This window comes from Pseudopodoces humilis, chromosome 8, assembly GCF_049639895.1.
Source record: "Pseudopodoces humilis isolate 2021_Gansu_Grassland_sample_001 chromosome 8, ASM4963989v1, whole genome shotgun sequence".
Taxonomy (NCBI): Eukaryota; Metazoa; Chordata; class Aves; order Passeriformes; family Paridae; genus Pseudopodoces; species Pseudopodoces humilis.
The window spans coordinates 26283118-26301067 of NC_142207.1; the positions used below are offsets into that span (position 1 = coordinate 26283118).

Here is a 17950-nt window from a genome sequence, read left to right on the forward strand (position 1 = left end):
ACAGCCGTAAATGCTATCCAATTATACACCTTCATTTCACAAAATACTTTCCACTGATAAAGAACTCTTGACATACAGAACAGTTATGCCTGCATTTACATACCTAACTTTATTCAACTTCCCCTTCACAACTCCTATTTAGAAAAGGCTATCCAAATGTTCAGATTAGGCCACTAACTCAACTTCTTTACAGGTTCTTAACTTTTGGAACAATATAAGAGTGCACCTGCTAGTTATGATCTTGCTTCTGTCATACCAGGTTAAGGGGTCTGATCCCTTGATTTGGTCTGTATGTTAGGCTGATTTTATAATAAACAACTGAACAGAAAATGACTCAAACTAGTATTCTTTGAACTTTATGTCAATGTTAGCCCTTACCAGAGATATGCAAAAGAAAGAAGTCAGATTTCAGAGGCTGTTGGAGAGAACTTCAGCAGTCTGATACAAGACTGGTTCTACCACTCAAAACTACCTGTGATTCATGACTGACCAGACAGGCCAAACTTTCCAAAGGTACTGTAGCTTTAAAGAAACCACTGGCCTGTTCTCAACAGAAGTCATGAATCTTCTGCATACCTCCACAGGCTTATGAAGCTGGGCATCCAAATACCAAAACACACAAGATTAGAGACCATTATGAAAAATATAAGCTGCATTCATAAGTTGCCTATACAAACAATCCTCTTGTGTAAGCATTTAGCTCATTCTTTGTGGAGCAATGTGGAATATGAGAGTAACAAACTACCCAAGGGAAAGCTCTGTGCTATTTGCCATCTCTGTGACACAGAAAGGTCACAGGTTTCACATTTAACAGTACCACAAAAGAAGGCTCTTTCCCTAAAATCTTTATACCATGAAATGACAGAGACACAAACATCTGACTTACTGTAAGGTGTTGTATCAGTAGGGTCAGGAGGAGGGAAGTTTTCTGTGAAGTTGACATTACACAAGTCTGTACTACAGCAGCAGAAGCGGTATGTTCCATTCTGAATCAAGGAAGGGGTGGTCGTAACTATACACTCTTCAAAGTGACACTCCTGTGGGTCTCCTATATGAGACCAGCAACCTGTAAAAAGAAGCAAATGACAGATTTTTTTTTTTAAATTAAGCATAAAATTAGTTCTACCGACTGGATAAACACACCTACATAAATCCATACATTACCTAATTAAACATTACAGACTGGGGTGAAAACAGTTAACATAACTTGCTTGTCTGACTTTACTACCACCTTTTAAACCAAAACCTGAAGAATTTCTTTTAGAACTCCCCATAGCCAAGGAGAAGAAAATGTGTGCAGGGATGAAGGCCAACATCAGAAGTGTCTAGCTATTGCCTAAATATGATAAAACCTGAATTCCTGAGCCTTCTAAGCAGAAGTATGCCATTCCTCATCGCTCTGATACCACAGACCATATCACCACTCTCTGGTCCACAGTGTAAATGAATTGTGACTTAGTCCCTTCCTTAGGCCACAGGACTGCATCTACAGCTTGGTGCTTCTTACATAAGTTTCAAAATTCTGCCCTTCCTCATTGTCAGCATCACTGGACTTTTCTACAGGATCACAACTTATTGCCTGATTAATACCAGGTCCTTTGTCCCTGCAGCAACTGTTTGTTCCCAAGTATGGTCAACAGCAGTTAAATGTCACTTATCTACAAATACCTGGAAGGGAAAGAGGCAGAGGTGAGCAGTCAGGCTGCTCCCTTCAGCAGATTGCAAGATCAAACAGCAATCATGGACTACAGCTCCACAGGCTATTTGTAAATACCAGCTGCATTGTCATTCAGCCTTACACTACATTAACTTGCATCCAAGAAAAAAAGAGCAGAGTCCCTGAGAATGGTCATCAAAACATGCCTCCAGAAACTGCAACAACTCCCTTCACCCCTCCTATCTTCATCCTCCCCACAGAACAGCACTGAATTACAGTAGATATGTGAACTATAGCTGCAATTTCCTTTGTAAACAAACATCTAATCAATATGAATATACACTTTTTACTTAATACGACACTTACTATTAAATTTATCGATACATAAACTGAAATTCAAGAAAGCCATCTTCCTCTGGACCTTGTAAGTAACAAGAAATTTAAATTTTTTTTTTCAGCTGTGCATTGATGTCTTTTAGAAGTCATTCATTTCAAACAAACTTTCTGTTCACACTTAAAAATGTTAAATGGGAAGTTTAAAAGTATGCATTTGTACAGTGTGCAAGAAGTCTAGTTTTGCAGTTGTGCAGCTTTGTATCAGCTTGCTAGATCACAAAGAAAGGAAGTAAATAAGAAAACTACTGCACTTAAACTGAATTGTTACATACCTTGTTTTACAAGATGTATGTCTCCTTCTCGTGTTTTTTCCCAAAGTCCATAGCAGGTACTACCTTTCATGCACAAAATTGTGCCATTCTCCTGGGAGATTCGGCTCTCACTGATTCCATGGTCCTGCTGATACGGGTCTTTAAATGCACACAGCCGCTCCTCACTCTGTGTAGCTTTAGCCAAAGAAAGAAAAAATAATTTTTGATTCTGTGCATGAAATATTAACTTTAATAAAAAGATGATTAAGGTCTTCTGAAAAGATACATTCAAAAAAAGCTAGATGTGTAACTACAAGGCACTTAGATACTACTCAGAAGTACAGCTCAGCAAACATCCAATCACAGTAAGAATTTGTACTACGTATTTCAACAACTAGATTTCATCCAGTTCTTTAACTCCCATCAAAGCACTGGCAGCAAAAACATGTAAGACGAAGTAAATTGGTCTTTTGGGAAAAACAGATTTTGAACTTAAAGTAAAATTATAGCATATGTAATTGTAAATTATTAAAGGTTCTGTATAAAATATGTCCTCACACATGGTTTATTTCTTTGATCATTCTTCAGCAGTGGCCCCAAAGAAGCCATGTTTCAGCAAGGCAGACTTACTGCAAAAACACTACTTCATGTGTCACCAGCACGGGATATGGGGTAAGAAAAAACAAGAGACTGGGATACATGCATCTCACTTTTAAGGTTATTACTATTCATTAGGAGTCAAAAATTTGTAATTCTTTTATGCTGAGGCAACCATAAATTGCTGCTCTATTCAGGCCAGCATTCTATCAGTTTTTCCCAGTTTATTCTGTGGCAGCAACTAAAATAGCACAACTTAGCTGATTTTTCTACTGGTCTGATAGAGCGTGTGCGATCAGTTGAGCTGCGTGTCAGCTCAGTGGCGGTAAAACTCTCAGCTGAGGAGACAGGAACTTCTTAAACCACTGTAATCCAATCACTTGCAGCCCCACACGCTCCAAGAACCTGGCTGGCAGTCCATGCTGCTCACCCACCTCTCTGAACTCTGGTCAGTGCACTATTAACACTTAACTTCTGTAAGTTCTGCAGTGATAAATACATTTATTATGAAGCAGTGACTTACTGGATATTCAGAAAGTCAGTCACCTAAATTTCATATCCATTTTTTTTTTTTTTAAATCTCTCTGAGCAGAGCTAGTCAAGTTACTGAGTACAAAAAGGTCACACATTAACAGCCAGCACATGCTGCCTCCAGCAGAACTTGCCAGTTGCGTGCTGCAGTTTTATTCTCAGAACAGCTGAGTATGCCAGGCGTGAAGCATCTGTCCTGCATTCTCTGCTCCGTGACATGGGACTGGCCAAGAAACAATGTATGAAAAGGACAGGACCCCACTGCTGTAAGGGAACTGGATCTCACTAACTTTTTGAAAATTCAAAGAAGAAAAAACTATCACAGAACTACAATTTTCAAGACACAATGGGACCAAAGTATACAGCCTTGTGAAATAGGACATATCTGCAGAGGGACAGTAGGAAGGTTTTAAAACCTATTGCATATGATATCTGAGTGGGGCTAAGGCCATCCAAGATCTGGTTGTTTACAAAATGCTCAAACTGCTGCAAGATAAGCCCTTTCATAAATTGCCTTTGTGAAAAGTTAATTTAAAATAACAGAATTTATGAAACTGCCACACAAATCTGGTTTCCTTATTTAAAAATAAAAGTAATTCTAGGAAAGTCTACTTTAATAATACCTCAATATGTTTAAACAAAAAAAAAAATCTTTGAACCCATGAACTAAGAGAAGAAGAAAAACGACCAAAACAAACCAAAACCTTTTGAGTTTGCCTTGGACTCAGAAAACAAATAATGACATGTATCATGTCTGTGCTCCACCAACTGAGGCAACTTTAGTTGCTTCCTTTTGAGGTCTCTTAATCTTTCTATAAAAATCCTAGGATCAAGGTTGAGAGGTAAGAATATGAGAAGATACTCAAAAAAAGAGAAGTTATTAAGAGTCATGCTAGATGCTGTCCAACCATACATATACTACAGAAAGTTAAAGTAACTACCAAAGGCTTTTCTGATTTAAAATTTATAAGAATACCTGTGGAGGGAAGGATTAGGCAAGCATGAGAAAATACAACATAGAGCTAGCAACCTGAGTGTCCATCAATTTTCTTGCAAAGTAATAAAAATACGAGTTAACTTGACACAATTTAATGTCAGATTATCTCAGTGGGAAACTTTTCCGACAAAAAATAAAGGTTACTCATCCAACAACTAGAGTTTTCATGCTGATCACTGCACATTCCTGCTTCAATTACAACTTGGAGAAGCACAGCCCCTGTGGGAGCAGTACCCTCTGCAATACTCTGCTGACCCCTGCCCCTTCCCCCATGGAACAGAACATCTGGAGAACAGGGGACATGGAACAAAAGCTACTTTATTTTTCTCTGTGGCCTCTGTATGTTCATTGTTGAAGTTGTAATGCCGAAGAAAATTGGGTAGGGCATTCAGATGTACAGAAACCGTCTTGCAGAACAACAGAATAGATGGGTTACTGCTCATGATTTCAGTCCATTCCTGCTCTGGGATTTCTTTCTTCCAGGCAGTGGAAACTAGTCAGATTTAAAAACTTTTAGTACTGGAATACTTCTAGGTCAGGTCTTGAAAGCAGCCTCTAGCCTAGGTGAGTATGCTTGTATGCCTTAAACTTTGCCCAAAAGAAGTACTACAAAATACTACTACAAAAACCACACCAAAGTGCCAGAGTGCCTCTTTATAAAGTTGACCTATTTCAACAGAAATCTTACTCTTCAAAGTAAAATACTGTTGCTCATTTGGATTTCCAAATGGATGATGTTTGTCAGTTTTCAGTCATCATGGAAGCCAATAGGTATGCAGGGTGCATTCAGAGTGGAAACACATCCCCTGTCCTGTGGGAGCTGAGTCCCTGCAATGTTTGAGGGCAGCCACTCACACTCTTTGTAGCAGCTTAGCTAGAAACAATTCCAAAGCTGCTTTTCCATCCTTGGAGATATTCAAAAACTGTCTACATATGGTGCCAGGCAGCTGGCTCCAGGTGACCCTGCCTCAGCAACAAGTTGGACGAGATGACCTTCAGAGGTCCCTCTCAACCTCAACCATTCTGCAATTCTTGCATGTCTCCAAGTACCCAATGTGCAGCAAACAAGACACAAAAATTATTTCTCAGCTGGGCTACTTCGCTCTTTTTTGTCTCCAAGGCAAGTGAGATGGTAAGGCAAGACTAGAACTACTGGATTCTCTTGTTTGTCTTCAGTTCAAATAGATCCAAATAGACCGAAGGAAATACCTTAATGTTAAGATCTTCATTAAACAACAAGAGCAATTAAAATAAATAACTTATCCTATGAAGACTGAGGCTCCTGAACTGCCCTATTTGAATACATCCAGTTCATTTGCTACCTGTCAGAAACATGAAGGGCAAAGTCCCTGCAGACATGTGTGCTCACCAGATACTAGGGAGCTGTGAGCAGTTCACTGTACAGTGCTCTTTTCCTTACAGATTTCACAGACCCAACATGCACTAACAATGTATTCTGAAATCAGCAAAATGCAGAAGCCATTTACAGATCAAGCTATGCAGTTTATCATGCCCAGACATGAAACGTCCCAGCATACAAACACAACCAAGACCTAGCACTTAAGTAAGTGGCAGCACAGATTTATAGGATGTCTGCTGAATGGCTGAAGTCATCCTTTAAAACCCTGAATTTACCTTTATAAGGCAAATTTCTGAGTAAACTCTGTTTTTTCATCCCATAGAACTCATTAGACATTCAGATCTTTTCTAATTAATCCTTTAATGAAATTTCATGAGAGATTTTGAAATAAATAAATGGCAAGTGAATGCCTACATGTCATACATCACTGAAAAATTTGCTACTGGAGAAACTGTAGAAGCAACAGATAGGCTGACAGAAGAGGACAGAAAGTAAAACTTGCACAACAAATTATGAAGGAATTGTAATGAAATGTCAATTTTCCATTCCTCTTGTATTGCATACCAGTCCAAACAATGTCAAAATAATCCAATAGAAATAATAAAATGAACTCCAACTTCTGTTCTCTCATCCTACAGAGATTTCTAACAAAGATAAGAGGGGAAGGCACCATTCCCTCAAGTTTTACCAAGGGAAAAACCAACAGGAGCACAACAAGCTCTTCAATGCCAAACCTTTTCAAACCAGAAAAAAACCCCAAACCTCAAAATAAGTTTTGTTGCTCTCCAGCAACATTTTACACCTCTATGTATACCAAAAAACGCTTTTATATTTTATACACAGTTTCAGAAACAAACATGAGCGGCATTCAAATGGAATATGGGTGCTCCAAGCAGTCATCTAAGAAAGAGTAAATGTCCTCAGCTTTCTGCCCGGCTGCCACTATGCCACTACCGGTGAGTCTGATCACCACACGTGCTTGTAACACACTTTACTTGAATCAAACTGTGAAAACTTATTGTCATATTCCAAGTGGAAAATGGGTAAACAGACTACAATAAATTACTCTCCTGGAATCACAAAGGAACTGGGAATTGCCCATTGTTTCCCAAGTCTGTCCTGTGGCTGATGCTTACTGCTGCAGTGGTCTGGGGGCACAGAGCTCATCCCCATAACACCATACAGCCCTGAGAAAGAAGACCAGGGCTTCAGAAATTCCCTTTTGGCATACAGCTCAGGTTTTTATGTGATTTACCATCCTACAATTTGTCAGTTCTACTGTCAACAAAGAGAATCTGAACATTATCACGGAAAAAATGCTATATAGATGTTCTCAATATTTTCTCTCTGTAATCATGATGTTATTTCCAGCTGCTCAGAAACAGAGAACTGATTCACACTGATAAGTGAATTCTGTCTGTTCACTACGTAAAATACCCTGAGATGTTTACTATTTGAGTATTTGCCTTTTTTCCCCACTAAAGATATTTCTGAACAGCAAAGATCAGAAAAATATAACAAGTGCATCTACTATGTCAGAAATGCTGTATGTTACTAACACAAAATTCATCCATGCTAGGATGAGTTTAAACAAATGAAAATGTCACTATTGTTTTTAATATAGTAATTCTTTCACAATCACTGTGTGTTCTAGGAAAACAACTACTGAAAACAATGAAAGAGAAATACCAAAAGTTACAGGAATCCAACTGCAAATCCTTAGAACATGAGTCATGTTTTCACTAATAGCATCGGAAGTCACTTCCATTAGTACTTAACTGATGCTTCCTGACCTTGCATCTATTCAATGCAGTACATAGAAATCACATCAAGTGCAAAGTGAGGGGGGAAAAAAAAAATCTCAAATGTTACTCAAATGCTACTCCATGGTCTAATCATTGGGATTAAAGATAATAAAGAAAACACTTGTCACTTTATGATTAATGCCAGGCAAAACATTTTGTGACTCAACAGTCACAAATGAAAGAACATGAGAACAGTCTGAAGACAAACCTGCACACAATCTACATGAACAGACCCTCTGGCATCACAGACCACACGCAGGGTACCATGTTGGTAATCACTCCAATTGCACTTAAGTTCATATAGGTGACAACTTAGAAAGACAAAAAAAGAAAAAGGTTTCTGAGCATTTGTTTGCCTGTAAAGTGATTTCTTTAAATACAGGCCACTACACATTCAGCTGGGAATCTCAGTAGGCTGCAACAGATTTGTTTTCAAAGATCGAGGTTTTTTTCTGTAACTTGTCCTTTCAATTAGAAAGATTTTCATCAGAACAGCCATAGACACAAAATCTGTTTTATTTTGGCCCTGTCAGCTTTCTGTGGAGCTCTTTATTTACACAATAGGGGAAAACATCTTTGCCCTCAAGACAGCTTGTGTTATGAAGACACATGCTATTATAAGGAAGGTATACATCAGGAAGTTCCTCTGAGTATATCTTTTCAAATTCTGATAGCTGAATTCTGTTGTGATGTAGAGAGAAACAGAATCTTGAAGAAATCATCACTTAGCAAAAACTCTAATGTTGCTTTTCTTATCTTTTTCTCCTCAGAGGCTTTAATTACAATTATTTCTAAATGTGTATTGATTTATATTAAAATATATCACAAGCAGATGTCTTTTGAAGGAAGTCATGCTCCTCCAAGACAGACCATCCTCAATAGCAACTTAGAGTGGGAGGAAAAAAGCTAAACTACTGGTAATCTTTCACATATTTCTACTTCCAGTATTCTATTTTGTAGAATGTTTGACCAGGGCTCTGCACTGACTGCTCAGAAAAACAAATAAATTGTCTGCCTAAGGATTAGGCATGAGAACATGCCTAAGGAAGGTCTAAACCAACCTGAAATGGCCTGAAGACTTTCTGAGCAGGAGGTCAGGAGCAGCACAGTGGAACACAAAGCCAGGGAATGTTTGGTCAGGCAGGCTGCACAGCCTATTGCTTTACAGCAAACTTCCATATCAGAAGTCCTCCAGATGGGCTCCAAAACACAACCACTGGATTAATATTTTAAAGACATGAAGATGAAATAATGGAAATTTGCACAATACAGCAGAATTTCTGGGAAGGAGGCAGGAAAATAAAGAAAAATGCTTCAGAAATTTACATCTGTGGTAAATTCACATATTTTCCCCTCCTTCTAAGAAAAAGAGGGGAAATAAAACCCATCATAATCATTACCTATTTTACAGGACAAAATACGTACCTCAAGATATACTGTAATATATATTTTGACAATAAACCCTTTACAGTTTATACTCAGTGTTAAAATCTGGAATGATCTGTTCACAGTACTGCATGTCCTTAGCCTTCGTTGATGCAAGTTATTTTGGTTTTGTCTGCTTTTGCTGACTAACATCACAGTTTCAAATGCTGGCAATTACACAGAGCCAAGCTTTGATTGAGAACTAGTGCCAAAACTAAAATGAATGCTAGTACTGCTACCCATTTCAAAGTGATTGACTGCACATGCAGATGACAAGATAACTTATGCTCACTACAAGGTCTTTTGCCCTCAAAACAGACTAGAAAATTCAAGTGGTTTTTTTCTGTACATGGTCTTTCCCTCTCCTCAGTCTAGCCTTCAAGCAAGCAAGTAAATATGAAATCTGTTTTCTTTCCTTGCTCACTTTCTAACACAGTGTTGTGGGTTGACCAAGGCTACCAGCAGCAATGGAGACACTGGTGGAGCCTTTTCCTGTTGAGTTTTCTTTAACAGTCCATAGGTATCTTGATGTTTCAGCTTTATTCTGAAGAACCAGTGGTCTGCTAGCACTAAATAAGTGCAACAGAGCCAGATCATGTGGCAGCTGTATTGAGTCATGCTGTGCAAAAGGTTCACATTTTTCTTTCCACTCAGGCACTGCTGTCTCAGACTGCTTCGGTACACAGTCCATGGCTTCCTCTGGGACCGGCTGACCCTGCTGGCACAATCTCACTGGCTCGCAGCTACCAACATATGCCCCCCTTGCGGTCTTACATTAGTATTCTATACCTCTGACCATACCAGGAATTTCACTAATTGGAATTCATGTAAATAGCAATGTATGGAGAGGCCAAAAAGTAAATCATCAACTCGAATTCTGTACTGAAGGCCATGTTCTCCTTTTACCCAAATTTACTCTCAAAGGAAGTTTTGCCTTAGAAGAACCCAGCTTACGCAAGAGAAGCCACACAGCTAAGAACCAAGATGGCAGAGATTTATTGCTAGCAGCTGACGAATTATGTAGTTCCCAAACACTGCCAGATTTTATGAAAAAACACCTGAGTTTACTGCCAATAAACCATGTCACTGCCTTACTTGTACAGCTTTCTAAATGTTTCTGAGGACCACCCGACCACCTTGCTGTGCAAACTTCATGCGAACCAGACATTACCACAGATGCAAAACTTTATCCATCTAGTAAGAGCACAAGACATGGTGGCAAGAAAGCTAGCAACACCTGTGTTTTGGGTCAAAATTCAAGAATGTCAAGTGAATTGGAACAGTTAATACTGCTTTACATCAAGAGGTTGAGCATTTTTCAGCTGATATGCGGAGAGATTCGAGCTGAATCTGTAATGAGGATATTAGGGTCAGAGAAGGATAAACTGCAGAATTGAACTCAAGTGTCCCGAAGCCTCAACCACAGCCATAACAAGTTGGCCTCTGACTACCTGGGCCACTAACCAGAGCTTCCCCCACCTTACAATATCTCCTCCACAATGTATACAACTAAACAAGAAAAAGAATCTACTTCTCACAGTGATTCAGCATTCTCCTTAACATTGTTGTATAGCTGTGTTCAGCAGGTACACACTTAGAACATTTGTTTCTATTGTATAAGTCTGCCTAGTGCAGCAGGTTTCTTCCTTCATCTTTTTCCCCCTCTGCTAAATTCCCATTGATTTTTAACAAGACAAAATTAAAACAAAAGACACGTAAGAAAAAGGTAGTGGAAAAAGGTTATCAATCTGACCAATATGAAATTCCTCAATGTATCATCTTCTAGCTGTGAAAAAACCCCTCTGGTATGTTAAAAAACTGTAACAGTACCTTAGTTCAGTAATTACACAGGACTGATGGCATTTTATCACACAACTTGGCATTTAAACAGTTAAATGCTTCATAGCAAGAGACTACAGCAGGTTTCTTGATGTTGTAGAAACAGTAAGATGTAGTGGCATTTTAGCATGCACTTCATTAAGCTTTAAAACACCCATCTTTGTCATCAAACTTCAGCTTACAGCAATTTCCAAAAACTTTTCATTTCATATTAAAGCAAAATCCAGTCAGTGTGTCCTACACAAACACAAGGGTCCAAGCACATACAAAAAGTCTTCTGAAAATGCTGTTAATCTCAAATTCTCAAAAGTAGAAGCAACTTAGCATAAAACATGACTAAACCATTAAATACCATAAAAGTGTCAGATGATAGCATATGTTTAACACTTAAAGGAGAACATAATCTACTAAAGTAAATACATTAGTGGAGGACAAAGCATAAAAAAATTACCCTCAACTCCAAATGCTTGTCTTTATTTTAAAATAATCTTAGAGCTTCCATTAAATTAATGAAGTTGAAGATGATTTTCTGTGAGAATGAGCATGGTAAAAAGCATCTTTGTGGTTTCAAATCACATTGACTAGTTTGCACTGTCCTCTCGTCTCAAGATTAAATGATTTTTGCTTATTTTACTCCATGAGCAAACAGGAATTCCAGTCTTTACACATAGCCAAATTACCTCAGATAGAATCTACTCAAAGACTCACAATGTAGAGCAAAAAAAATTTTCAACGAGAAGTATTTTGCAAGCTAGTTTTAAGTATACCTTCCACTTAGTCCAACATGCACTAAAGATCATTTAAACCCAGATTTCTGGAAAAGCACAGGGAAGGGAGTAGCTGGCCTTCACTGACTCAGCAAGATTTTAGACATGCAACTTCTCAAGGTCTCCTGGAAAAATCCCAGTCTACATTTAATCTGAAAGAGTGGCTAAATTACAGGATTTAAACAGGTCTAGCATTTTTCAATTTTTTTTTTTAATATATTTTTCACTTCCTAAATGACTCTGTCTCCATTCAAAGAAAAAACAAGTAATTTCATGTTGCTGTTTAGCAATTATGTCAGAACAGAAATCACCACAGCCTTAGTCACACATAATCTTTTCCAGTGGCCAGTGTCTATTCATGGAACTGAAAAAGCCTGAATTCTTTATCTTTGCCCTAGTCTGGAGTTCAGGGGTTTTTTTCCTGGGTATGAGTGTCTGGCTTTTGTTTATCTGGGCTGTCAAAGTAAAGTATCTGCATGGAGTAACACAGGAAACTCTGCAACTAAAGCAACAGTAAAGCAAAATAATGATGTGGTATTTATCCTCCAAACTCAGATATAACAGACTTCCCACAGCAAAATTGCTTGTATCAGAGTCTGCTTTACATTCCCTCTGAAAAAGATCTGCTACTTTGTAAACCCCAAACACATGTAATGTACTCACTCTTTCCTACCTAGCAGGGATGCCATTTCGACTGCAGATATTACTGAAACACTTTCTGGAGAACTTTTCAGTACCTTAAATCTGGGAAAAGACAGAACCCATACAGCCTGTCTCTTACAGCATATTACAAAATTATTTTCCTATAAACATTTTCAGGACGCTTACACTACCGTGAATATACTGAAACATTCAAAAACTGGCAAACATTCTTCAACCTGAAGCTACAAGGAAATTAAGCTCCAGAATCATATTTTGCCCTCAGACAGAAGCATAATCTATTTGGCTTTGAAATCTTAAACCCTGAAGAAAATGACAAGAGCAGCAAAAGGCAGAAACTAGCTTCTACCCTGACATGCTTCATGAGGGTTTGAAGCTTCTCACCTTTCCAGAATTCTTCACAGAATATATGTTTAATTTCAAAAACATCTCAAATCTTTTTCTTCAAGACATTTGTTAGTATGCCACAGAATACCCCACAAACCATTGTTATCTTGAGTCAAGAGCATGGTCAACACAACAGCTCCCCAGGCACCTTAACACAGCCAGCGCAAAGTGAAAGCCGCTCATGCAGAGGACAAACTATCAAGGACCTGTAAGAGATTGTGGGCTGCTACAGGAACTTGGGACTTTACTTCAAACACTCCTACTCTATGTTCCTTAACTGAGAGCAGGAATGGAAAGAATTGTCAGCTAAAGGTATTTATGGTGTTTGTTGAACTGGTCAAAACCAGAAAATATTGACTTTTGCTTCTGTTAGACTTCAAGGTTATCAGCCCATTGAACACAGAGGTCACTGTTCATGTATTTCTTGATGTTACAGTGTTTAAATCGTTAGAAATTTATGGGTACAGCAATGAATTATTTAAAATCAACTCATACATTTTCTTTATGAATTTATTCTTTTCCATTTAAATCTTTGTTGTACCAAAACCAACTGAAACTGGCTAAGAAGGCAACAGAGGCAAACTTTTGCAGACTTTGTATAGTCAGAAAAAAAATAAAAAATCGGTGTCTAGTCAAGACAAGCTCTTCATTAACTTCTGATTTCTAAATTTATGCAGTTAAAAAGGGCATGGTTGGTACATGCAGACAAGCCCAGGTTACTGAACACACTTGTTTCAAGGACTGGCTTTCACGTACTGAAGTATGGTACATCACACCAAGGAAACAAACTTCTGGGGACAAGGAAACAAAAAAAAATTTTAAACATTATAAGATTGTTTTTAATTATCTTTGTTGATGCTAATGACAGGAAACATGGAAAAGGGCACTCCCAAAATAGAAGCTTGAGGAAAAGAATGTAATCAACTTGCTTAACATTTTGCACTGCACACCTGAGGATGATGGCTAGAGCTATGCTCAAAAGACCCATCTGACCTCCTCACCCTATACATATACTCAGGTAGCACAGGTTAAAACATCTCACAAAACACAGCAGAAGTGTGAGTAGGAAACATCAGGTTCTGCAGGTCCCAAGGTAGCCTAATCCACCAAGCAGCTGCTGCAGGGGTGAGCGCAGAGCCAGGCTGTGCGGGGACTCCCCCACACACACTGCAGCTCTCTGCCACAGACATGAGATCAGCAGCATTTCAGTTCAGAACAGTTTGAACTTTTTCTGATTCAGACCTACTTAAAGGGCAGGAAATAAGCACAAACGCCATCTTGGCATTTGGGACTAGTTAGGAAGGAACAATGCCAAATCTCATTATGACAACCAAAAAAACCGCAAGAGCATAGAGGCTTTACAATACTAGAATTTACCAGTAAAGAGGTGGTTTCTTCTCTTTTCACTTTTTTTGAAAGACTTTAGTCTTTCAACACCACAAAGTGTTACATATCTTTATTACAGGGACACTGAACAAATATTACTTAGTTGGTGTCTTTTGAAACAAAACTGTGATCAAACACTTCATTAGCCTCTACTAAGAACATTTTCACTTATGACTGAGGACATAATTAATTTAGCAGTGAACAAGGAGGTGCTGGGTTAATGCTTAGACTCCTTAACCTTAGAGGCCTTTTCCAACCTTAACAATCCTATGATTCCATGAACTGATACATGTTTCTCTTTATTTTGAACTAGATATTTGACAAAACAATATAACTTGAAACACTTAAATAACAGCTTTACATAAAGTCAGATCAGGTTTATTAACTCATGTACTTATTTCCTAGCAAACTGGCTCTAATTTATGAAAATTAAAGTGTAACATTAAAAAAACCCACTCATGTTTGCACACATATTAATGTTTTTTTAATAAAAAATACATTGTTGCACAGATTACTGCATATTTTAAGTAATCCATATGTACCTACAAAGTAGGTTTTCTGTTCTTAACAGATTTGTATAAAGGAAAACTTACTTGCAATCTCTCTGTAAATAAGAGATCCTGATCTGATCCTGAATTGCTTGACAGGGTGATAAGCCAGATAAGGACAATTTCTGATGATTAAAATACAAATCCTTCCAGTGTTAAATGAATTTAAGTTCAATATTTTGCTAAGCAGTTTTAGGACAGACATGTCTTTTTTTCCCCTTTAAACATAAGTATCAGAAAAGGGAAAAACCCAGAAAATACACAACTCATAACCTGAATATGTGTTTTAGAGTCTTAAGGCAAGATATAATTTATTCCATAATATTCACTAAACACATTTACAGGATCAGACAGGTTTTTAGAATCTCTGAGACAAACTAATACTGCAATCAAAGGATTAGCAAACCAGCTGCCTATGTGCCATTACAGCTGATTATCATAGACTGTAGACAGCTAGCTTACTTGGAAAGTGCTTTCAGGAATACTCCATTGTTGTCAGAGAGAAGAGTATAGAAGGATAATGTGACAATAACTCATTATTTTGTTTATTATATATAAAAATGGAACTTATGTAATAGGAATTGCATGAGGTTTTAGAAAATCTTGTTATAAACTACATTTACAGTAAAACCTGACAAAATGAAGAACTGGGGGCTTACTAAACACTTAGCCATTCAGAGCTAAGGATGTCATGCAGTGAAGGTTTGACTTTTCAGCCTTCTGCCCCAATCGCACTAAAAACTAAACCAATGCCAAAATTCATCTTATCATGAGACCTTATTACCTTACACATGCTAGAATAAAATCACGGAAAGAGAAAAAATGGAACAATTTGGAAGTTGCAGGCTTACCTTCAAAACATTGTCAAGTATCTTTTCAGTTCACATGCAGGAAAAAACTGTGAAATAGAAACTTCCAAGAGCACTCAATAAAATAAAAATCCTTGTTATTAAATAGTTCTCTAATAGTTTGTTATGCCCAAATTCTCCCCCTAAGGCTATGAGAAAGAATTATTGTTCTTAGTGGAGACTGAGCTACTACCAAACAGGAAAGCAGCAGAACTCAGCATATTTAAAAAGACACTGATCTGTTCACAGCATTGCTTTCAAAAAAAACAACAACAACAACAAAAAAGGAAGAGTCTTTAGCCTTCTGCTGACACCAGTAACCAACTTACTTCATCCCTCAGGTAGTTGGTAAAAAAAATAATGTTAGCAGAGTACAGCTGTGTAGCTCTATCCGAAGTATGGACATGGCATTCTTTTTGTTTTGCTATGTATGATTAACTTTGACTATCACTGGCTTTAGTCTCTGTAATTTGGAATTTTATATTAAATCCTAAGATTCCTGTACAGGGAGAAAAACAGGATCATCTTGATCACAGTATGTAGGTATTGATAGTGCTTCTATATCTCAGAAGAGGAAGCCAAAGTCAGAATTTCACAGCCAGTCAAAAGAGGACAGACTGCCTAGGGGGAACTTCAATAATATAAATATGCACCAGTTATTCAAAGCACAGCTTTCCAGAAAGCTTTCAGATTAAATAGATTATTCCTTCCTACTTGCTTCTTCTCTAGTTTGTCTTTTCTCCCTCACCTTCTGGAGATTTAAAGGTCTTTGAACATCCTGTGTCAGAGATAAGATGAAACAACAGCCATTCAGTTTTTAAATGCTCTGTCTGAACGAGGCAGAGTAGTTAAAGAAAAGCAGCTTACCATAGTTTTATCCTCAGCTTCTTTGTTTACAACATGGTTCCTCTCCAGATCTTGCTTGCTGTCTCTATCCCATAATACTGAAAGGTAAACCTCTCAGATTTGCAAGCTTTTTTCACTCTTACATAAAATCTCTTGAAATCCACCTCCCTATCCATTCATCCAAACAAAGGTGTCTAAGAAGGTCTAAACACAAGTTCATCCACACTGCCTTTGTTTTCTTTATTTTTAAAAGCTATATTTTCCATTACACCTTTTTTTCTAAATCACAGTTCCACATCATTGAGGACAACCAGGATGAGAAAACAGGAAATACTTTGATTGATGTGGGATTTAATGTTACTCAGTCACTGTAGTATTCAGGGACCAGAAAACACTAACAGAAATTAAAGTGAAGAAGATCCCAACAACAGAATCTGCTGGATCTCACAGAGGAAATATAAAAGAAGCTCATGCTCAGCTTCCTTAATCCTTTCTCCCTGGCCCCCTGCCTTTAATTAGTATGTTGTAAGTGCTCTCTGAGAACATGGGACCATAAGGATGTACAACACAGGTATCAACGCTAAATTGAAAGTAAAATAATGAAAACATTGGCAAATAATATATAAAAATATAATTAATAATTATTGGCAAATAATCTTCTCTGTGAAGAGGAGAGCAGAACACAAAAGTCCCAGCCAAGTCATCTTTGCAGAATAATAACAAAGGAAAATTAAGAAACTCCAACAAAGGAAATGTGCAACTGTTACCATCTGACAATAAACCAGTTACCACCAGTTACAGAGGAAAAGGAGCATTCCATGGATCAAAAAAAAGAGGAATTTATTTACAAATTTAAATAAAGTTCTAAACAAAAATAATTGGTTTTTTTCTGTACATGAGAATCAAGCTTCAGGGTATTTTCAACACTACAGAAAAATATTAACAGGACATGACAATTATCAAGCTTTCCTAAAATACTAACTTGTAACTGAAAATACAGACAAGATAAGTACCATAAAATTCAGCAATCTCTGAACACACTGAGTAGCTTCCTCATAAAATGCCATCATTATAACACTAGTACTTGGACTTTAAAAGCTACTGAAACAGTGAGTGCAGAATCTGTCCCACAACATTTAAAGTTCCAGATAGGTTTTACACCACCACAGCAGTCATTATTATGTACCTTTCCCCCTCCCTGTTACACCCCTGAAGCAGTAAGGTTCTCTCTCTTGCTATTCCTCCCCTTGATGCTTAACCTCATTGTACCTTACCTTTCAAAGTCCCACCACATTCAGTCCCCCACTGATTTTTTTTTTTTCCAATCTGCTTATCATTTTTGTGCCTGCTTCTCCCCTGGTGCATTTGATAGCAGATGCCAGTTTCTCTCTTAAGCACCACTACACCTTTTCTAGGTCACTCTATAGATACAGCACAGTTCCTCTGAGCAGCTGCCAAGTCACCATCACTCTCACCTAATTTTATCCAAGCTTCTGCGGATATTAATTTCTACCACAATGTAAGTACACAACAAAGAAATTAGTTTATTTTCTAAACCATTAAAAAAGTATCAGCAAAACCCCCATACTAACAGATGTATTAAGCTGACATGACACATGGCTCCATTGTGACTGTCTCTGGCATTCTTCA

At 37.8% G+C, this 17950-nt stretch overlaps 1 protein-coding gene across 2 annotated transcripts in view; it reads right to left on the minus strand.

Moving 5' to 3' along the window:
• Positions 1–17950, minus strand: part of BMPR2 (bone morphogenetic protein receptor type 2) — a 104144-nt gene that overhangs the window by 50376 nt on the left and 35818 nt on the right. For both annotated transcript variants that reach the window (XM_014249468.2, XM_088058721.1), the window contains exons 2-3: positions 2326–2499; positions 887–1066 (exon numbers count right to left, since the gene is read on the minus strand). In XM_014249468.2, the coding sequence (XP_014104943.1) occupies positions 887–1066; positions 2326–2499 (354 nt within the window). The remainder of the gene's footprint in view (positions 1–886; positions 1067–2325; positions 2500–17950) is intronic.